Source organism: Quercus suber, unplaced genomic scaffold (genome assembly GCF_002906115.3).
Source record: "Quercus suber isolate HL8 unplaced genomic scaffold, Cork oak 2.0 scaffold_283, whole genome shotgun sequence".
Taxonomy (NCBI): domain Eukaryota; kingdom Viridiplantae; phylum Streptophyta; class Magnoliopsida; order Fagales; family Fagaceae; genus Quercus; species Quercus suber.
In genome coordinates, this window is record NW_027069739.1 from 781,788 (window position 1) to 802,475 (window position 20,688).

Below are 20,688 nucleotides of genomic sequence, written 5' to 3' on the forward strand. Positions count from 1 at the left end.
CATTCTAAGCATATTCCATCCCTCCTTTCTTTGACTAGTTTCAAGTTCATCATAAAATCTGGTCAACCTCCTTGCATTTTCCGAACCACCATGAATAATTGAATCAATATGGTACTTCGAAAAACTACCAACCCAAACATTTACACCTACCTTCCAAAGAAGAGCCAAACATCCTCCCCTTCGAAAAACTATCAAACCATCATTGGGTACCGTGAAACACCCATCAAAGTAAATCCTATCTTGGACCCACTTCATATGCTCCTTGTTCGACCATGTTTCTGACAAAAATACAATCACGGGATCTTGTGCTTGTATTATATCGACAAGCTCCTGAACTGCACGGTGGTTCCCAAGCCCTCTGTAGTTCTAAGCTAAGAGTTTCATGGCTATTGGTGGGGCTGATCATTAACCTCTGCCATTTGAAAAAAAGTTTCTGATGTCCATTTCTTCCTATGACAACTCTCTTCCTCCCTGTCTTCATCTAAATCCTGCCTCATACGCTTAGGTAAAATTGATTCCATCCTACTAGGAAGCAAACTTGGTTGCCTGACTACCTGTGATACCTTTTGTTTCACTAAATTTTGTTTGCTTGATCCAGTGGGAGTGAATAGTTTTTCAAAAAGTGTGCTGAATCCATAACCCGAGCACCCACCCCACTTGGCAGAGCAGCTAAGTTCTCATCCTTGTCCTTATCCTAGTGATCAAACCTTGCCAATTCTTCATCAACAACTTGCAACTGCACCTGGAAGTCTCGGGATGGAGTTGCATCCATAACTCGCACTGAAACTAAACAATTAGGTGAGTCAATGACCTTAAGGTCTAAAACACCACTCAAAACTCCGTGTGCCACCCCCTATGCAATATGCTTAGCGTTCATTGTCATGCGTTCCCCCTCAGATGAAGCGTGAATATTAGCTTCCCTTTTGCATTTCGTGCCAAGCTCTGTGGGGTCCTCAGGTTCTCTTACTTCAACGTGGTCCATCCTAGTGCTCTTCGTTGCACTCGGGGATGCCTTAGTTTCCTTACTTTACTCATCTTCATATCTCGCTACGCGAATTATCGTCTTTTTCCCAAGATTCAGGGTGCTCGCTCTTAGCCACAACCCAAACTGTTGATCACCTTCCTTCATTGATCCCTTAGTGAGCAATACTTGTCATGATGGGTAAGACGGCTACACTAGTAACAGAGATTGGGCAAACGCTCATATTTGAAGCTAACCCAGCTATCTTCCCCATTGTTCAACTCGATCTTCCTACCTCTACATAAAGGCTTCATAATATCGATGGACACCCTAACTGGCATGAACTGGCTTCCCTCATATTCTTCGTTGCTTTCTTCACTCACAACGACGTCTCCAGCAACCGAAACAATATCTTGAGCCACTCCTATGTTCAGACAACCTAGAGGAAGGTCATGGACCTGAATCCAAAATCTTGCCTTATCAAAGATCAGTCCCTTCACCTCCGTGTGCCATCGAACCTTTTTCAGTGCCACCAAGTTCTTATCAAACGACCACGGCTCCCATGCCAAGACCTTTTCAACATCGGACTCATCTGAAAATACAAACAAAAGTCTGTGGTCTCCCATATTGCGCACCTCGAACCCCTTCTTGGAATGCCAAAGGAGTTTGAAGGTATAAGCCATGACTTCCATACCCAACACTCTACTAGTAAAGAATCTTGCAACCAACAGAAACTTTCCTTCATAACCCTTCTCACAAACCTGGTATTTACTACCTTCAGACTCAGAGAGTGAGAAATTCTCCCACACAGTAGACAAATTTTCCATCCCAGAGCGAGTAAGAACAGGCTCCACGAAGAGAGAAGCAAAATTAAAGAAGAAAGATGCTAACGGTAGCCCAACAGAAGGAGTAGGCACGAAGTCTACTGCCTGCTAGGGTTTCCAGAGAGCCCTAGCGAAGAAAAACAACTTTCAAACCAAACTAGTCAATTAATATACATTTTTTTTTCTCTATAGTTTTGATTATAAATACATTTCTTCTATAGTTTTGCGGGGTTGCTAAAGCTTTCAGGCTTGGTTGCTCTTTGCTTTGTGTATACAATGTCTACTCTCTCACCTTTGCTTTGTCTCTTGGTTGTCTCTCTCTGTTGTGTTGTGTTATAACCATGTTAGTGTATGGTGGGGGTGGATGTGAAGAGAGCATTTATAGGAGCAAGGTGCAACAAAATTGTGAAATTTTCATGGGCACGTGATTTGCTCACCTTTGGTGCCCAAAATTCTGCCACTATATTCTCCCCCAAGGTTTTTTCCCTTTTAACTCACAACCTTCTAATTTTCATTATTAAATACCCATCTTTTTACATATCATTTGCATCTTTTTTTTTTTTTCCTCTTTTCTTTTTTAATTTTGGGTTGTTTTCTAGTTTGGAAGACCACATAGATTTTAACATTTATTTTTCCTTTTGGGTTATTTTTTACAAAGCCATTGTGAACAACATCCAATGGCTCCCATTTAACAATTTGGATTTAAATGTATATTTTTGGTTTTTTTTTGAAGGCCTACCTTTAGTTTTGGTTTGGCATAAACTTGAAACAAATGCCATAAATATCTGAATTTATGGCTTTTGTATTCTTAATGTTCAAATAAAACCATATAGTACCATTTAAACATGTTTCACATAAGCTTTTGAGGTCATAGGTCACGTTGTATTTATATATGGCAAAAGATAGTACCATTTTCCAGCTTAGCATAATTAGTACTATTATTTTATTTATAACCTGGATATATTGAATTTTGTGTGTGTGTCTAATCTCTTTTGTTATTTATTTCTAAATTTCACGATGAAGACTAATGGACTACTTATTTTCATGAAGATTATAGATATATTGGATTTTTTATAATTCAATAGTTGGGGTGGAGTTATTATGAAATTTATTTACATTAAGAGTGTTTGGTGAAAAATTTGGTGTTACACTTGATACTAATTTGGTGAAAAATTAAGTAGCTTGAAGAAGTTGAGAAAAGAGAAGAGCCTAAGATAGAGAGGAAATAGATCCTTGAAAAGTATTGGATAAAGCTTGAAGATGTAAGCACAATTGTATATTTATTCTATTTATTGGTTCTTTTGTAATACTTATTTAACCAAATGTAAGAGCACATTATGATTATTTTAATATATTACTTTATAATATTTGTATTTATCTCATTTTTAATGATCTTATGTGTAATATTTTGACAGTATCATCATAATTACATGTTTCATCTTATATTGGAGCCAATATAACTTTCTATAGTTGTAATTAGAGAAATGTTTAAACTTGAACATGTTAACATTTGATTTAAAACAATCTCATGCATTGCACAAGTTAGCAGCTAGTATAATAGTAAATCAATCATTCTCATTTGCCTTTGGTCAATATTAATGCTATTTAACATGCTTGGTTAGTGCCAAGGGCCTTAATTGGCTTTCCATGACTGTGTAACAAGACCTTATAAATAAATAAGAGATTAAATTCTATAAGGATATGATGTAAAACTCAAGTTTTATCTCTCGAATTCCAACATGCCATATCATTATGTTACATATTAAAGAATAGGCATAGCACAACCACACTCAATGAATTCTATTACCTATTTGAAAATCTAATTTTAATTGTGAGTTTATTGAGATGTTATTATGTGTGATAGGATCTATTGAATTTTAAGTGAAAAGCTATTGTGTCAATTTCTTATTGGATGGTGTAAAACATGAGTTTTACTTTTACACCTCATCCTTACCAATTTAGACTCAATAAATAAATAAACTTGGTTGGAGTTTCCAATAGAGATGAAAATGTAAAGATAAAATAAAATAAAAGATCAATCCAACTTTTCCTCCTGGCACTTCCAACGAAGATGTGTTCAAGATTCAAATTCTCTCTCCTCTAATTATTGAGTTATAAAAAAAATGAGGGCATTGTAGATATTTTCAAATAATTAATCAATCCATCCTTTTCTTTTTCATTTGATAAATATTAAAAATATTTAACATGCTCAGCGTTGTTGGCTTTCCATAACGAGACCTTATAAAGTAAATTAAAAAATAAAAATTGGCTAGTGTTATAGAATTTCAACATGATGATGGGATATTCATTTTAGGAAGAGTATTGTCCCATCAAGCTTGAACTTTACGGGGGAGGAGCACTATTATTGTTGTTAGGGTCATATTTTCTATGTAATTAATTAATCATTTGACAAAACGCACTTGTAATTGGGTACATTTAAGTTGGGATTAATGTATCAAGGAGTATGTTATTCAAACATATCAAGTGGAGTCATTAAAAATATGAAGGTTGATCCAAGAAACAAGTGAAAATAGACCGTTTCATTAAGTCTTGACACAAGCTTGATAGATCCTGCTATTGGAGATTAATGGAGAAGCTTGACATATGCTGAATCCATCGAGAACTACGATTTCAGATCTAAAAATCAGCCCATGATAACTTGAATGATTAGAGTTTCTCTTCTTACAACCCTAGTCATATATAAGGCTTATTTTAAAAGTCATCAAGTACGGAAACTTAGACTTAGAACTTATATACTTTGTGAGAAGCTACTGTGTTTATGCACCTTAGGGTTTTGTAACCAAGTGCTTACTTATCTTCATCGTTTATGAAGTGAAGAACTTTGCAACCAATAACAATCAATCAAGTTGCTAGAGTTAGTCATGTACTGGAATCCGTGCAAAGGAGTTAGTCACAGATTGAAGATTTGTACAATAAAAGAAAGAAGGCTACTATAAGATCAAGTCCAATTAAGTATTGGAGCAAAGGTTCAACTATAGGTTGTTATTTTGCAAATAGGCCGGGATAGTAGTAAAATTTCTCATACTTGTAATTGCTTGGTTATTGATTAGTGGATTTTTGGGAATAGTGACCTTAAATTCACCCGATGAGGTTTTTGCCTTGCGAGAGGTTTTCTCAATTTGTCAACAAATCATAGTGTTAATTTATTTTCCGCTGCATTTAGTTTATTTAGTGATTTGTTAGTGCCTTTACAATTTGCATGTAATTTGACCTAATTAATTAACTTAGATAATTGAATTAATTAACCGGGTCAATTTATTTTAACCCAATAGTTGGTGTTTCCAATAAAGATGGTAAGAAGAAGATAATAATAATAATAAAAGATCAATCCATCTTTTCCATATGTGTTCAAGATTCAAATTTTCTCTCCTTTAACTACAGAGTAATTAAAAAGAAAAGAAAAGAGGGTATTGTAGATAGTTGCATATAGTAAATCAATCAATCTATTTCTTTATCAATGTCATAAATATTAAGAGAAATTACACTTTACCACTCAAAACTATATCTCCGATTACATTTTGCACCATAAAATTTTTGAATGCATATTTTGCACCCCTAAACTATGATCATTATAACATTTTGCACCCCAATATCAAGTTTGCTATTAACCTGGATGGGTAAATATGGCACAATGTGTAAAGACCTAATTGCCCCCTCTTTTCAATTTTTTAAAAACAAATGATAAAGTACACTTTACCACCATAAACTATACTTCTAATTACCCTTTGCATCCTTAATTTTGAATTTTCGTTCAAGTTAACAGTAAACTTAACGTTGGGATGCAAAGTGTAACAAATGTTATTATTTAGGGTGCAAAACGTACATTCAAAAATTTTAGAGTGCAACATGTAAATATTAACACTATTTAACATGCTTGGTTGGTATCAAGAGTGCCATTGTCTTTCCATAACAAAATCTTACAATATAAGAATAAAAATTGGTTGGCGTTTCCAGCGAAGATGGTAATGTGAAGATAAAGAAAAAAAAAGAAAGAAAAGATTAATCCATCTTGTTCTTCTTATGTTTTCATTAGAGACATCTAAAATTCAAATTCGCCCGTCTCCCAACTATTTATAATAATAATGCAAAACGTACATTCAAAAATTTCAGAGTGCAACATGTAAATATTAACACTATTTAACATGCTTGGCTGGTATCAAGAGTGCCATTGTCTTTCCATAACAAGATCTTACAAAATAAGAATAAAAATTGGTTGGCATTTCCAACGAAGATGGTAATGTGAAGATAAAGAAAAAAAAAAGAAAGAAAAGATTAATCCATCTTTTTCTCCTTATGTTTTCACTAGAGACATCTAAAATCCAAATTCGCCCGTCTCCCAACTATTTATAATAATAATAATAACAACAATAATAATAAAACAAATTTAGTTGCTTTCCATAATGAGACCTTAATTATACTTATCTTCAACTCACCATCACTCCTATATAAATAGCCTCCAAGAATACTAACCCAATATATATACTTACATCCAATCAGTAAGGCAATGGATTTTGAAAGAATGATCTTAATTGTAGTTTTGTGTTTGTGTTTGACAAGTATCTATCATGTGAATGGAACCCGAATTATATCCAAAGAAGAAGAATTGGAGTTAGAAAGACAACTAAAGCTCATAAACAAACCTCCTGTTAAAAGCATTCAGGTTTTAGACTAACTCGAACTTATGTTTGTTTTGAATCTTTATATATTGTAATACTATAATACTTCAAGAATATTTGGTGCAATGATATTTAAACATTCCATTTAGAAATTATATGTTCTTCTTATTGTTATTATCAATTGATTGTTCTTTTGAGTAAGATCTAATGCTCCAGGTGTTTTCTCCCCTGCCCTACCAAAATTTTATCTCTCTAATTTGGGGAGAAAAATAAATGCAATCAATGACTAAAATACCCTCCTTTCCTCCTTGTACTGGTCCTATTAATAGCTTCTTCTCTTCTTCTTCTTCTTCTTCCTCTTTTTTTTTTTTTTTTTGCTTTCCTGGGCGTGATGGACTTGTTTGCTTTGCTTTTTTTTTTTTTCCTCTTCTTCGACATGATTTTTTTGGCATGATTTTTATTTTTTAATAAATTTGGGTAATTGTCTTTTTTTGTCACTTTTTTTTTAGCTGGACATTATTTTTAACAAAGGCATATGAGTAAATTTATATATAAAAAAAAACTTATTTTTTTCCATCCTTCCATTTTTCCACCCCCAACCAAACACAAATGAGGGAAATTAAAATCTCTTTTATCCTCCCACTTTTTTATCCATTCCTCATTTTCACTCCTTCAACCAAATGGACCCTATGTTTTATTCTCTAATTCTCTCATAAAAGAAGAATTTTAGTTTGATTTCCACTCTTCTCTTTATCGAAAGGGGAAAAAAAGATAGAAAGACCAAAAATAAAATAAAAAAACAACAACAATAACGGCAACATTCAAAAGACTTTGATTAAGCGTGCATTTGGCTAGAAATTATTTTGCGTTTTGCGTTTTTGGCTAGGTCCCACGACACTGTTCACGACCCAGCCAAACTTGTGAAAAACACACATAAGTAGTAAATCTGGGTCCCACAACACTATTAATTGTTTAAAAATTATTTCGTTATAATGTTTTCAGCAATAAGTTTTCAGTTTTTAACAAAATAAGCAGTATCCAAATAGATTCTCAGTGCGTGTTTGGCAAAAATTATTTTTGCCAACTTATTTTACTATTCAGCTTATTTTTGCTACTATTCATTGGCCCCACTACACTTTTTGGTACTATTCATAGGTCTCACAATATTATTTCGTTATAGTGTTTTTAGCAATAAGTTTTCAGTTTTTAACAAAATAAGCGGTATCCAAATAGACTCTCAGTGCGTGTTTGGCAAAAATTATTTTTGCCAACTTATTTTACTATTCAGCTTATTTTTGCTACTATTCATTGGTCCCACTACACTTTTTGGTACTATTCATGGTCTCACAGCACTATTTTAACCAACTTTTATCTTTATCTACAATACTTTCGGCAAAAAATTTTTAGTTTCAGCAAAATAAACGGATCCCAAACAGACCCTAAGTTATGGAAATTAATTAGTAACATTGATTTAATCGGAAGAACTGAGGCTTAATGAAACAAGCGAATTTATATTTAATTTTGACTAAATTATGTGTTTGACCCCTTAAAATTTGTGGGTTTTTTTTATTTTTTTTGTTCCTTACATTTTAAGGTTTTTCATCTTGGTCCCCTTTGAGTTCTTTTATCTTAAATTTTATATTGATAAGATTTGCTTCAAGGGGAAAAAAAAAAAAAAAAAAAAAAAATTTTTTTTTTTTTTTTTACTTTTAATTATTGAAAGTTTAATAATATCTTATCTAAGAGCACAATTTTTCAATAATTAGTGATAACTGTGGGCTCAACCTAGAAATGCGGAGAAATTATTCTTTCCTAAGGATTGTATCATCCCTCCTCTCATAGAAAGTCCCACCTTGTTCCAACAGCTCGATGGGCTTTATACTCGTCCACCATATTCCTTGCCGCCAAGAACACATTGGTGGGCTCAGTAAGGATCCATTCAGCCCAAGCTCAGCTCCTTTGAAACCACATATAAACCAAATGGAGGCAAAGAAATAATCCTCAGTCCCTGCCACAATATGGTAGAAAACATTTTTGACCTGCAAACTCTCCAAATTTGCACCTTTATCTATTCAAGAATCGAGACCTTGGAATACAAAATAGCTTTCCACAATCCTTGCTTTTTGCAGTTATCTTAACATTTATCTTGGGGTTGGAGATCGATGATGAGTGAAAGCCAAATGATAGGCTGATCGAAATTTTTTAGTTGTGAACTAGTGATACTCTCCACACATGGACAGGGTATTTCTCTTTGGAATACACAACTTATTCGAGTTTTTAGGCCATAAAACCATTCTTCCTCCACAATCTAGTATTTAGGTAGTGCAGTGCATGGTTTCAAGACATCTTGTCATATGCCTTAGCTTGCTTATATCGATCGAGTACTAATAGCAAGTGATCCGAACATGTGCCTCAATGAAGCCCTCTTCTGGGTGTTTATTGCACCAGGTATGTGGATATTGGATTCCCATGGAACCCGTGATGTCTTCTAGATGAGAGTCTCCTTAGTTGAAAGCTTCCATTTTAGCCATGTCACCTTTGAGAGGGATTATATGATTGAAATATTGAAGTACTTTAGTTGAATAGCAAGAAACTCATGTAAAATGAAATTACAGTCCATTTATTTAGTTCTTGGGGATCCCCAACCCTAATCCTTCTCAAATGTCATACCCATTTGTTATTTAGAGGCTTTTATAATAATAATAACAATAATAAAGGTCAAAGTTATAAAGTTGTTGTTCTCAACTTCTTAAATTTGAAAAGTTTTTATTATTCGAGTTTTTACCATATCTTTGCAGTGCCTTCTCAATTATTTGTCTTCACGATCGCAACTCACAATTATCATATTTTTTAGACATTGTCTAAATCATGGAAGTCTTATTATTATTGTTTTTTTTTTTTTAATTCAATATATAACATATTATAGAACTTGTTTTCATGCTATAATAGAACTTGTTTTTTCTTTTTTGAATTTGTAGACAGAGTTTGGACATTTTGTTGATTGCATTGATATCAATAAACAATTGGCTTTTGACCATCCTCTGTTGAAAGATCACAAGATCCAGGTATTTAAGCAAAGATTGAAACTATTTATTCCTTTATCTATATCAATAAACAATTTTTTTTTCCAATTGCTTCAGAAATTGTAGTTTGTACTTTTTGAACTTAAAATTATCATAATGATTACTATGTTTGCCATACCTTTTCATTTTAACAAATTCCAATTTGACTAGGGCTTATTATTTAAAGGATTAATTAAGCAAATCAATTATGTAAAAAAAAAAAAAAATACTATTCTTAATCAGAATTTGATTAAAGGCTACATTCTAACCAGAGCAAGAGATGGCAAAATTCAGTTTCATTAACCATGCAATTATATTTCATGACTTATGAATCACTCACTTTTGTATGTTTTTATACTTACATTAGTTTGGGTAAGTAAGTGAAATAACAGTGGACCTATCAATATAAGGAAATATATATTAGAAACATAGAATGATTTAGATATAATAGAACGATAAAAAATAACATATTTTGATAGATTTGTCTTAGCTTGTTAAGAATTTATAGTTGACTCCAAAGGTTTAGGAATAAAGATTTGTTGTTGTTGTTTTTTTTTTTTTTAATTGTAATTTTAATAAGTGGATAGTGGTCGAAAAGGAAGTAGGGTTTGAACTATGAACGTGTGAGATACCACTAAGGATGTCATTACCACAGAGTTATCACTTATTGTTATTATTATTATTATGAAAATATAAAGCTGCAAGTTGGAAAACAAATATTATGTTTTTAGTTTAATTTGAATTTTTTCTTCTTTAGGAAAGACCTCATTTTTCAAAAAGAACAACAAAGAATGCAGGTCTCTCGCGAAATAGACCTTCAATGATTGGTTTACTACAAGATGCTTGTCCGTCAGGAACGGTTCCTATTCGCAGGACAACAAAAGCAGACCTCATAGCAATTAGATCCATGTCAAATAGCATTTATGCTCAAACAACAAAAGTTCCCAATATTCATGTAAGTTCTTTATTATATATTTTGGGATGTATGATGTAATCATAACCATACTTGGTATCATAATTCATTACACAAGTATTATTTTCCCAAAAATAACGTTGACGTCATAATAAGATTTGTGAAAATGGCCATTCAAGCCTCTGCATTAACTAAATGAACCAAATTTGAAATGAAGTTTAAAGTTTGATTAGCTAAATAACCAAGTTTGAATAAAACCAAACTCGACTCAATATATATCCTTAAACCTAATATGTTTAATATTTAATTATATAAATTTAAAGCAAATTTGTCAAAAGATGCATAATTATTTATTGTTTAGAACAATGAAGGTTAATATGGTAGCCAGATTTAGAACTAGGTTCTAGCTTTCTTATGGGGAAAATAAAGTAATGGTGGATCCCATCAAATTGATCTTATTTGTTGGGTTGTACAGCGTGCAATGATCCAAATGCGAACCGCTACATATGAAAGTTATTCTGGCGTTACAGGAAACATCAATGTCTATAATCCTGTTGTTAAGGAGGGAAGCAGCTATGCCGTAATGTATGTCATGAAAGGTGCAAACGAGAACTTGAATTCTATCACAACAGGATGGATGGTAATTTAAATTTATACTTATTTTGTTGATATTCACAGTTTCACACCTTAATCTTTGATGATTGATATAATTGTCCTATCATGAATTTGCAATAAACGATTATCTTTTTCAACGAAGAAAACAAAGAAAAAAGGGTCGTTTTCTTTGATGAATAAGATGTCATTCGTATTATTCATAAAAAAAAAAAGATGTCATTCGTATTGGTTAAAAAAAAGTTCAAGTTCTAAGTATAAATGGAACAACATAACATATTTTTCAAAAGAATAATGTTTTTTACTCCTTGATTACAGGTTTCTCCAGGCATGTATGGTACTGGGGATACTTATTTCTTTACATATTGGACGGTAAGTTTCAATAATATCGTTTTCACACATTTATAATTTATTGTATAAATTTTTCTTCTGGAGTATGTTTGTTTCTTGTTTGCTAGTATTTCAATCAATTGAATTTTTAATAGACAAAATCAATTTAATTTTTAGATACTATAAGTTCTTTTGAAAATTATACGTAACAATGCCTTTGAAAATTACAGACTGATGGTGCTAATAAGACAGGCTGCTTCAACATTGCTTGCCCAGGTTTTGTGCAAGTTGACAAAAGAGTTTATCTTGGGTCACATTTTGTTAATGTATCCATTCCTAATGGTCCTCTATTTGAGATTGGATTATCTATTTCACAGGTAAATCTATCGTTAATTAAATTGCATATTATTTTATTTTGTAATATTAACATTTTATGAATATTAAATTTTGAAAAAAAGTTTGAAAAAGGTGCTTAGAGTTTTGTGACTTTGATCATATACTCTTGTTGTTTTATGTGACAGGCGGAAGATGGCAATTGGTGGCTAACAAAAGATCAAATTAATATTGGATATTTTCCAGCAACGATATTTAATAATTTTGTTGATCCTGAAACTGTTGGTTGGGGAGGGTTCGCTGTTAATCCCCCAAATGGAATTAGCCCACCCATGGGATCCGGAATATTTCCAGACGACAATTATGGACATACAAGTCAATTTAGCCTGATTCAGTATAGAAATAGTTCTGGGGTGCTAGATGGACCTCATAAACACACTTATGATACAATCATTGACAGCCCTAACTGCTATCTCCTAGATTTTCATGGATATATGGGTAAGATCCTGGGATACACCTTCGGGTTTGGTGGACCTGGTGGAGATTGTGGCAATTAAAATATTTTGTACCACGAGTCCAGTGGGTTGCGCTTTTCAATTGAACGGGGCTAGTTCCCATCTCTTCCCTAGTGCCTCGTGTTGTTGAGGCTATGGATCGAGATGGCTCTAGGCCTAGTTCTTTTAATTGTAATCGTGTTCTTTCAGTAATTCAATAAAATAAAGTACTTATTCAGCACACACACACACAAAAAATGTCTTGCAAAATAAATTGGAAATTTATTCCTCAGCTATGATCATTCATGTCAATGACCTTGATTTGTCCTTCCATGTTTAATATTATTAAATTTGATTATGTTTTTGTGTTAAGTTTTCTCAAACACAAAAAAAAAAAATCTTTTAAGTTTCAATTATAATATTTACTTCTATAAATAGCATTGCGTGGATATGGGTTCACTTTGTTATTATTAATAACAATGCATACGATATACGAACATATTAGCACTATAAAAAAAATGCATATGGACAATGCCTGAGATAAAAGCAACCGAGCATATTCTAATCATTATTGTGGCTTATTGTAAGATATAAAAAAAAAAAAAAAAATAGAGTCACTTGATCAAAATTTGGTTTTAAAAATAGAACCATTAAAAGAACTAGAAAGAGGAGGAGTTCATGGTTTTAAGGTTGGACAGGAGTTCAATTGGAGTTCAAAATGTGATGACATAATAATTTTTTTAAGTTTTAAACTAGTTGCAAACAAAAAGTTTAACATAAATTTAATAGACATATACACATTATAATTAAAAAATTTATCTGTTATCAAGAATGAAAAGCAACTTTGTTAAGAACTTAAAATGCAATATAGAGATAATACTCCCAAAATATTAGAAACTGACAATTATTTCCCAAAACTATTTTTTTTAATTCAAATTTTCTCCCCCCAAATCCAATAAAACTTACATATCTATAAATTTATTTTAAAAAATGAAACAAATACATTTTGGACCTAAAAAGCCAAAACCTAACCAAATTAAAAAAAAAAAAAAAAAAAGGGTAAAATATCATTTTCGTCCCTAAAGTATCACAAAATTTCATTTTTTGTCCTTAAACCTTTAGAAGTTCTATTTTCGTTCCTAAACTTTGCAAAATGTTCTGATTTTCTTCCCTCTATCTGTTTCCATTAATTTTTGTCTTAAGTGGTTTGACAGAGTGCTAATCGGCAAAATAGCTTCAATGTCTTGGACGTTTAATCACTCCCTTATAAGGCAAAATTTGTTTATTTGTTACTTTATAGCTTTATTGGAATGTATGGATTTATTGGAGTTGTTGTGCTTACTGTGAAGACTCCATCAGACATTGTTGTTGCAGACTCCATCAGATATTGTATATAAACCGATTTAGTGGTACCTAGTGTCTATTGTTGAAGACTCCATCAGACATTAATGGACCACATGTTGTATTTGAGTAACTTTAATAAATTTAGTTGGCTTGCCACACATGTTAATCAATATGTAACTTTGAGAGAGGCAGAAACCAGCGGTCGATTGGGGTCACCGGTTTGAGGTTTTTAGTGAGTGAGGGTGGTGGGTTTTCATGGTCTAGGGAATTTGGGTTAATGTCAGCATGCCTGAGACTTGGAGATTTTGGTGGGGGTAATTTTGGCCATTTAAAAAATGGTTTGTATTTGCCACGAGTTCATATTTGTTCAAATAAAATAATTTAGTCCAAGTTAGATACCACATCAGCACTCTGCCAAACCATGTAAGACATAAACTAACAGAAACAAATAGAATGACAAAAATTAGAACATTTTGCAAAAGTTAGGGGCAAAAATAGAACTTCTTAAAGTTCAAGAACGAAAAGCGATTTTTTGAGATAGTTTAGGGACGAAAAATGATATTTTACCCAAACAAAAAATCAAAACCAAAAAGAAATCAAATTCACATAAAAATTCAAATTTTATCTCTTTAAAATCCAAAACAGATTAAAAGTGTCTAAAAAATTTATAACACACCAAAATTAAAATGAGACTAAAGCCATGTAATAATCTAGTGTGTTAGAATATAAACTCAAATTCTCACTTCCAAATTAATTAAACATTAACCTAAACTAAATTCAAACCAAATCAGTAAGAGAGGGCTTGAAACATATCTGCAAGTAATAAAACAATTCACTACAAAGGACGATTTTTTTTTTTTTTTTTTCCAAATCCACCAACGAAAACAAAATAATCATAAAGGGAGAAAGTAGTCACCTTTTTTGTTGTAAGAAGAACAAGGAATGAATGGGAGAGGTACATAGAAAGTAATAGAAAACTTATAGAAAAGAAAATGGATAGAAGAAGAGTTGTAAAAAGGAAATTAAGACTTGGAGTAAGAGTAACATTAATGTGAAGAATTGTAGGGAAGACAACTTTTTATCCTTGCTCAGTACTTTTTATCCAAATAGAGAAATCACTTACTTGAGGAGCATGTGCTTTAACATGAAATATAATTTTTTGGTGAAAGGTTAGGAGAACATGCGAGAGAAAAAATTATATTACTTCTAGGAATGTTCCCTTGAGCTTGAAATTAATTTCAATTAGAAATGGGTCGAGTGAGATTCCTTAATCACATAACAAACTATTCATTTATATAAAATGTTTACAAGCTTGTCAAGCTTTATAGAATTTCAATGTGATGATGAGATATTCATTTTAGGAAGAGTATCATCCCATCAAGCTTGAACTTTACTGGGGAGGAGCACTGTTATTGACACTACCAGATTTGTGATAGTGCTCGTGGAGCTAGGGAGCAAGGATGGAGAAGGTGGAGCTGGTGGTTTCTTTTTCATATTTCCTTTTGTTTATTTTTATGACTAGGATCTTAGTCAATAAATTATAAAACATGACAATAATATTAGTTTGGAGAACTACTAGACATTGCTGATGTGGTACTCCATAAGGACTGAATAATTTTTCGAAAGTGAGTGTCTTGCCTCAAACTAGAGGGAGGAGAGTATAAAAATAAAAAACCACTAGGGAGCTTAGTGCAATTTACCTATACGGTAAAACTTGTAAACAATTTATATAAATGAAGAGTTTGTTATTTAATTAAGGAACCTCACTTGACTCATTTCTAATTGAAATTAATTTCAAGCTCATGGGAACATTCTTAGAAGTAATATAATATTTTCACTCATATGTTCTCCTAAATTTTCACCTAAACATTATGTTTCATGTTAAAGCACATGCTCCTCAAGTAAGTGATTTCTCTATTTGGATAAAAAGTACCGAGTAAGACTAAAAAGTTGTCTTCCCCATAATTCTTCACATTACTCGTACTCTTACTCCAACTCTTAATTTTCTTTTTATAATCGTAGGGGATCCAAACAAGGAAACCGACCCTCAAAATGAGTTTGGGCTTAGATGGAGGCTTGTTACAATTAATTTGTAGAGGTGGTTGTCTAAGATCAACTTTTAAAACCTTTACTAGCTTCAGATTAACAATAAACAACGAGAAGGAGAAGAAATGATAATATAGTTCAAGTGTAAATAGATTTTATTGGTTTAAACTTCTTCCTCGGGTTGGCCGAGAAATAAAATTCTTTTACTTTTGGCTTCTCAATTTTACAAGGATGGTTCTCTTTCTTATAGTTTTCTCTCCTTTTTTAGGATCCCCTAGCTTGGAGGAGCTTCCTTCCCTTATATAGTTGCTAGGGTTGCATCCCAACCTCCCACTAGGACCGTTAAAGATCCCTACCGGGATACTTGTCCCATCATTGTCTTGCTAGTGACGGTAGAGCAGGTTGCAAGTTGTAAGCTGTAAGTGCACTGTTCAGGGGTCATATTGCCATTAAATGTGATAGACTGAGTTGGTATGATGCGTTTAATACGGAGATGATGGATGTTTTATTAGAAAGCTTCCTCTTTTCCCTACCAACATGCTTCTGCTTTCTTCCTCAAGCTTCTATCTTACCAGTTCTTGGATGGGACCTTGGTCCCCCAAATTGAGCCTGCTCCTCAGGCTCTTCGGGCTGAGTGCTTCCCTCGGTCTCTCGGGGGAGCATGCTCCTCAGGCTAAGGACTTCCCTTTGTCTTAGTTATTTAGATAAAATTTGAATTTTTACATGGATTTGTTTTCTTTTTGGTTTTGATTTTTTGTTTGGGTAAAATATAATTTTGGTCCCTAAACTATTACTAAAAATCTTTTTTCGTCCTTGAAATTTTAGAAGTTCTATTCTTGTCCCTAAATTTTGCAAAACATTCTAACTTTCATCCCTCCGTTTGTTTCCGTTAGTTTATGTCTTACATGGCTTAGAGGAGTGCTGATGTGGTATCTAACTTGGACTAAATTATTTTATTTAAACAAATATGAACACGTGGCAAAGACTTACAGACACAGATGAGAACCATTTTTTAAATGGCCAAAATTACCCCCACCAGAATATCCAAGTCTCAGGCATGCTGGCGTTAACTCAAAGTTCCTTGACCAAGAAAGGCCACCACCCTCATTGAAAACCTCAAACCGGCGACTCCAATCGACCGTTAGTTTATGCCTTTGTCGAAGTTACGTAGTAATTAACATGTGCAGCAAGCCAACTAAATTTATTAAAGTCACTCAAACACAATACGTGGTTCGTTAATGTCTAATGAAGCCTTCAACAATAGACACTGGATTTTATGAGAGAGACTTCCAAGCATTTAAGTGCTTGACATAGGCCTTATTTATTGCTTTAACATCATTCTTAGGATCCAGCTTGTGATTGGAAAGATGGCTTGATTCCTTAGCCTCCAAATTAGGGGCAAAACTACAAACAACGGGCTTGGGAGGGCCAATTCCTATTTTGTAGGCTATATCTTAACAAATGTTTAATAGTTATAAATATTATAAAGGATTAAAAAAAAAAAATTGGGAGGCCATGGCTCCCACACCCCTTGGTTGTAGTTTTGCCCCTAATTTGGAGGCTAAGGAATCATGTCATCTTTCCAATCACAAGCTGGATCCTAAGAAAGATGTTAAAGCAATAAATAAGGCCCGGCCATGTCGAGCACTTAAATGCTTGGAGTTTGCCGCAGCAATGTCTAATGGAGTCGACACAATAAGCACAGCAACCCCAATAAATCCATACATTCCAATAAAGCTATGAAGCAACAAATAAACAAATTTTACCTTATAAGGGAGAGATTAATCTAGGACATTAAAGCTATTTTGCTGATTTTGGTTGCCGATTGGGCTGTTGTTGGGGGGGATTCATAGAAAATGAGGATTTCACAGATGGATTGGAGTGAAGGGTAATTTTGGTCTTTTAAAAAAATGTTCCCACGTGTTCCAATAAGTCTTTGACACATGTCCATATTTGTTTAAATAAAAAAATTTAGTTCAAATCAGATACCACATTAGCACTTTGTCAAGCCACGTAAGACAAAAATTAACGGACACAGATAGAGAGACGAAAATTAGAACGTTTGGCAAAGTTTAGGGACGAAAACAAAACTTCTGAAAGTTCAAGGACGAAAAGTGAATTTTTGTGATAGTTTAGGGACGAAAATGATATTTTACCTTTATTTATTTTTTATTATTTGGTTAGGTTTTGACTTTTTGGGTCCTAAAAGTATTTGTTCCATTTTTTAAAATAAATGTATAGATGTAATTTATATTGGATTTAGGTAGAGAAAATTTGAATTAAAAAAAAAATTTTTGGGAAATATTTGTAAGTTTCTAATATTTTGGAAATATTTTCTTTACATTTCATTTTAAGTTCTTAAGAAAATTTCTTTTCATTTTTTATATCAGATAATTTTTTTTTAATTATAATGAGTATATGTGTATTAAATTTATGTTAAACTTTTTGTTAGCAACTAGTTAAAATAATTATTATGTAATCAAATTCTAACCTCCAATTAAACTCCTGTCCAATCTTAAAACCATGAACCCCTCATCTTTCTAGTTCTTTTAATGATTCTATTTTTAATACCATATTTTGATCAAGTGACTAATCAAATTTAATAATATCAAGCATGGAAGGACAAATCAAGGTCATTGACAAGAATGGTCATAGCTGAATGAATAAATTTCCAATTTATTTTGCAAGACATTTTTTTGTGTGTGTGCTGAATAAGTACTTTATTTTATTGAATTACTGAAAAGAACACGATTACAATCAAAAGAACCATACCTAGAGCCATCTCGATCCATAGCCTCAACAACACGAGGCACTGGGAAGAGATGGGAACTAGCCCTGTCCAATTGAAAAGCTTAGCCCACTGGACTCATGGTACAAAATATTTTAAATGCCACAATCTCCACCAGGTCCACCAAACCCAAAGGTGTATCCCTCGTGCTCACCTATATATCCATGAAAATCTATGAGATAGCAGTTAGGGCTATCAATGATTGTATCATAGGTATATTTATGAGGTCCATCTAGCACCCCAGAACTATTTCTATATTGGATTGCTCTAAATTGACTTGTATGTTTATAATTGTCATCTGGAAATATTCCAGATCCCATGGGTGGGCTAATTCCATTTGGGGGACTAACAACGATCCCTCCCCAACCAACAGTTTCGGGATCAACAAAATTATTAAATATCTTTGCTGGAAAATATCCAATATTAATTTGATCTTTTGTTACCCACCAATTGCCATCTTCCGCCTGTCAATCACATAAAACAACAAAAATATATGATCAAAGTCACAAAACTCTAAGCACCTTTTGCAAACTTTGTTTCAAAATTTAATATACATATAATGTTAATATTACAAAATAAAATAATATGCAGTTTAATTAACGATAGATTTACCTTTGAAATAGAGAGTCCAATCTCAAATTGAGGACCATTAGGAATGAATACATTACTTATAGGTGACCCGGAATAAACTCTTTTGTCAACTTGCACAAAACCAGGGCAAGCAATGTTGAAACAGCCTGTCTTTTGAGAACCATCTGTCTGTAATTTTCAAAGGCTTTGTTACGTATAATTTTCAAAAGAACTTGTAGTATACACAAATTTAATGGATTGAAACACTAGCAAACAAGAAACATACATACACCACAAGAAAAAAGTTAGATAATAAATTATAAATGTGTGAAAACGATAGAATAGAAACATACCGTCCAAAATGTAAAGAAATAAGAATACGGAGTACCCTTGTACGTACTTGGGGAAACCTGTTTGAATCAAGGAGTAAAAAACATTATTCTTTTGGAAAATCTGTTATGCTGGCCCATTTGTATTTGATTATCAATCTTATAATAACTGTTTCTTTACTAATTCATTTCTCTCATTTTGTACCCATGGACATTAGAACTTGAAATTTTATAACCAATATGAATGACATCTTATTCATCAAAGAAAACGACCCTTTTTTCTTCATTGAAAATGGCAATCGTTTATTGCAAATTCATGATTGGACAGTTATATGAATCATCAAAGATTAGGGTGTGAAATTGTGAATATCAACAAAATTAGTACTACCTCCATTTGTCCTCTATTCCATTTTGAGATGTCCCAAAATATTGTCCCATTTCTAAAAATAAAAATTATTAGTTTACTAATGTTCCTATTATACCCCTGTTTTATTTTTAAAACTATTTGAAAAGAAAACTAACTAATATTTAAAAAAATCAATTTAATTGGGGTACCCTTTTAGTTGCCTCATTAAGAATAATTTTTTTTAAAAAAATTGATAAATTTATTTAAGGATAGTTTTGTAAACTTATATATTTTTATAAGACAGACAAATCAATAAATGATGTTCTCTTAAAAAATTTGTCTTTTCAAACATGACAAACAAATTGGGATGAAAAGAGTATAAATTTAAAGAGAGATGCTACGTCTACACAATATTTTTACAACAAATCACAGGTGGTTAGTTGTTATTAGTTCAAATTTGAAACTAACACTAATATTACTTTTTTGCCTCAACAATAACAACTAGTAACAACCTGTCACTTAAGATTTGTTGTAAAAATGTTGTAAAATTGTTGTAGACATAACATTTCCCAAATTTAAATTACCATCCATCCTGTTGTGATAGAATTCAACTTTTCGTCTGCGCCATTCATGACATAAATTACGGCATAGCTGCTTCCCTCCTTAACTACAGGATTATAGACATTGATGTTTCCTTTAACGCCATGGTAACTGTGAAATTCACCGGTTCGCATTTGGATAACTACACGATGTACAACCCAACAAATAAGATCAATTTGATGGGATCTGCCATTACTTTTTTTTTTTTCCCATTAAAAAAGAAAACTAGAACTTAGCTCTAAATTTGGCTACCATATTAACCTTCATTGTTCTAAATAATAAATAATTATACATCTTTTGACAAATTTGCTTTAAATTTATGTACTTAAATATTAAAAATATTAGGTTTAAGGATCACAAATATATTAAGTCAAGTTTTGCTTTATGGAAAATACTAACGGATGCTTTTAGGGCAAGGGTTAACAATCTATTTAAAAAAAGTTTTTATGGGAAAAGGGAAAAAAAAAAGTTATTAATGTTTTGACAGCTTTTTCTATTT

At 32.5% G+C, this 20,688-nt stretch overlaps 1 protein-coding gene across 1 annotated transcript; it reads left to right on the forward strand.

Moving 5' to 3' along the window:
* The first annotated feature begins 8,837 nt into the window (after positions 1-8,837).
* LOC112024373 (protein neprosin) lies at positions 8,838-12,229 on the forward strand. The gene is made up of 7 exons (XM_065781920.1): positions 8,838-8,870; positions 9,401-9,487; positions 10,242-10,439; positions 10,873-11,037; positions 11,328-11,381; positions 11,570-11,716; positions 11,861-12,229. The coding sequence occupies exons 1-7, from the start codon at positions 8,838-8,840 to the stop codon at positions 12,227-12,229; spliced, it is 1,053 nt and encodes a 350-aa protein (XP_065637992.1).
* The last annotated feature ends 8,459 nt before the right edge of the window (positions 12,230-20,688 follow it).

Coding starts and splice junctions, on each gene's coding strand:
- LOC112024373 (XM_065781920.1), top strand. CDS start 8,838: ATGAAGCCCTCTTCTGGGTGTTTATTGCACCAG. Junction 9,488..10,241: donor TGAAAGATCACAAGATCCAG/GTATTTAAGCAA, acceptor TTTCTTCTTTAG/GAAAGACCTCATTTTTCAAA. Junction 11,038..11,327: donor CTATCACAACAGGATGGATG/GTAATTTAAATT, acceptor CCTTGATTACAG/GTTTCTCCAGGCATGTATGG.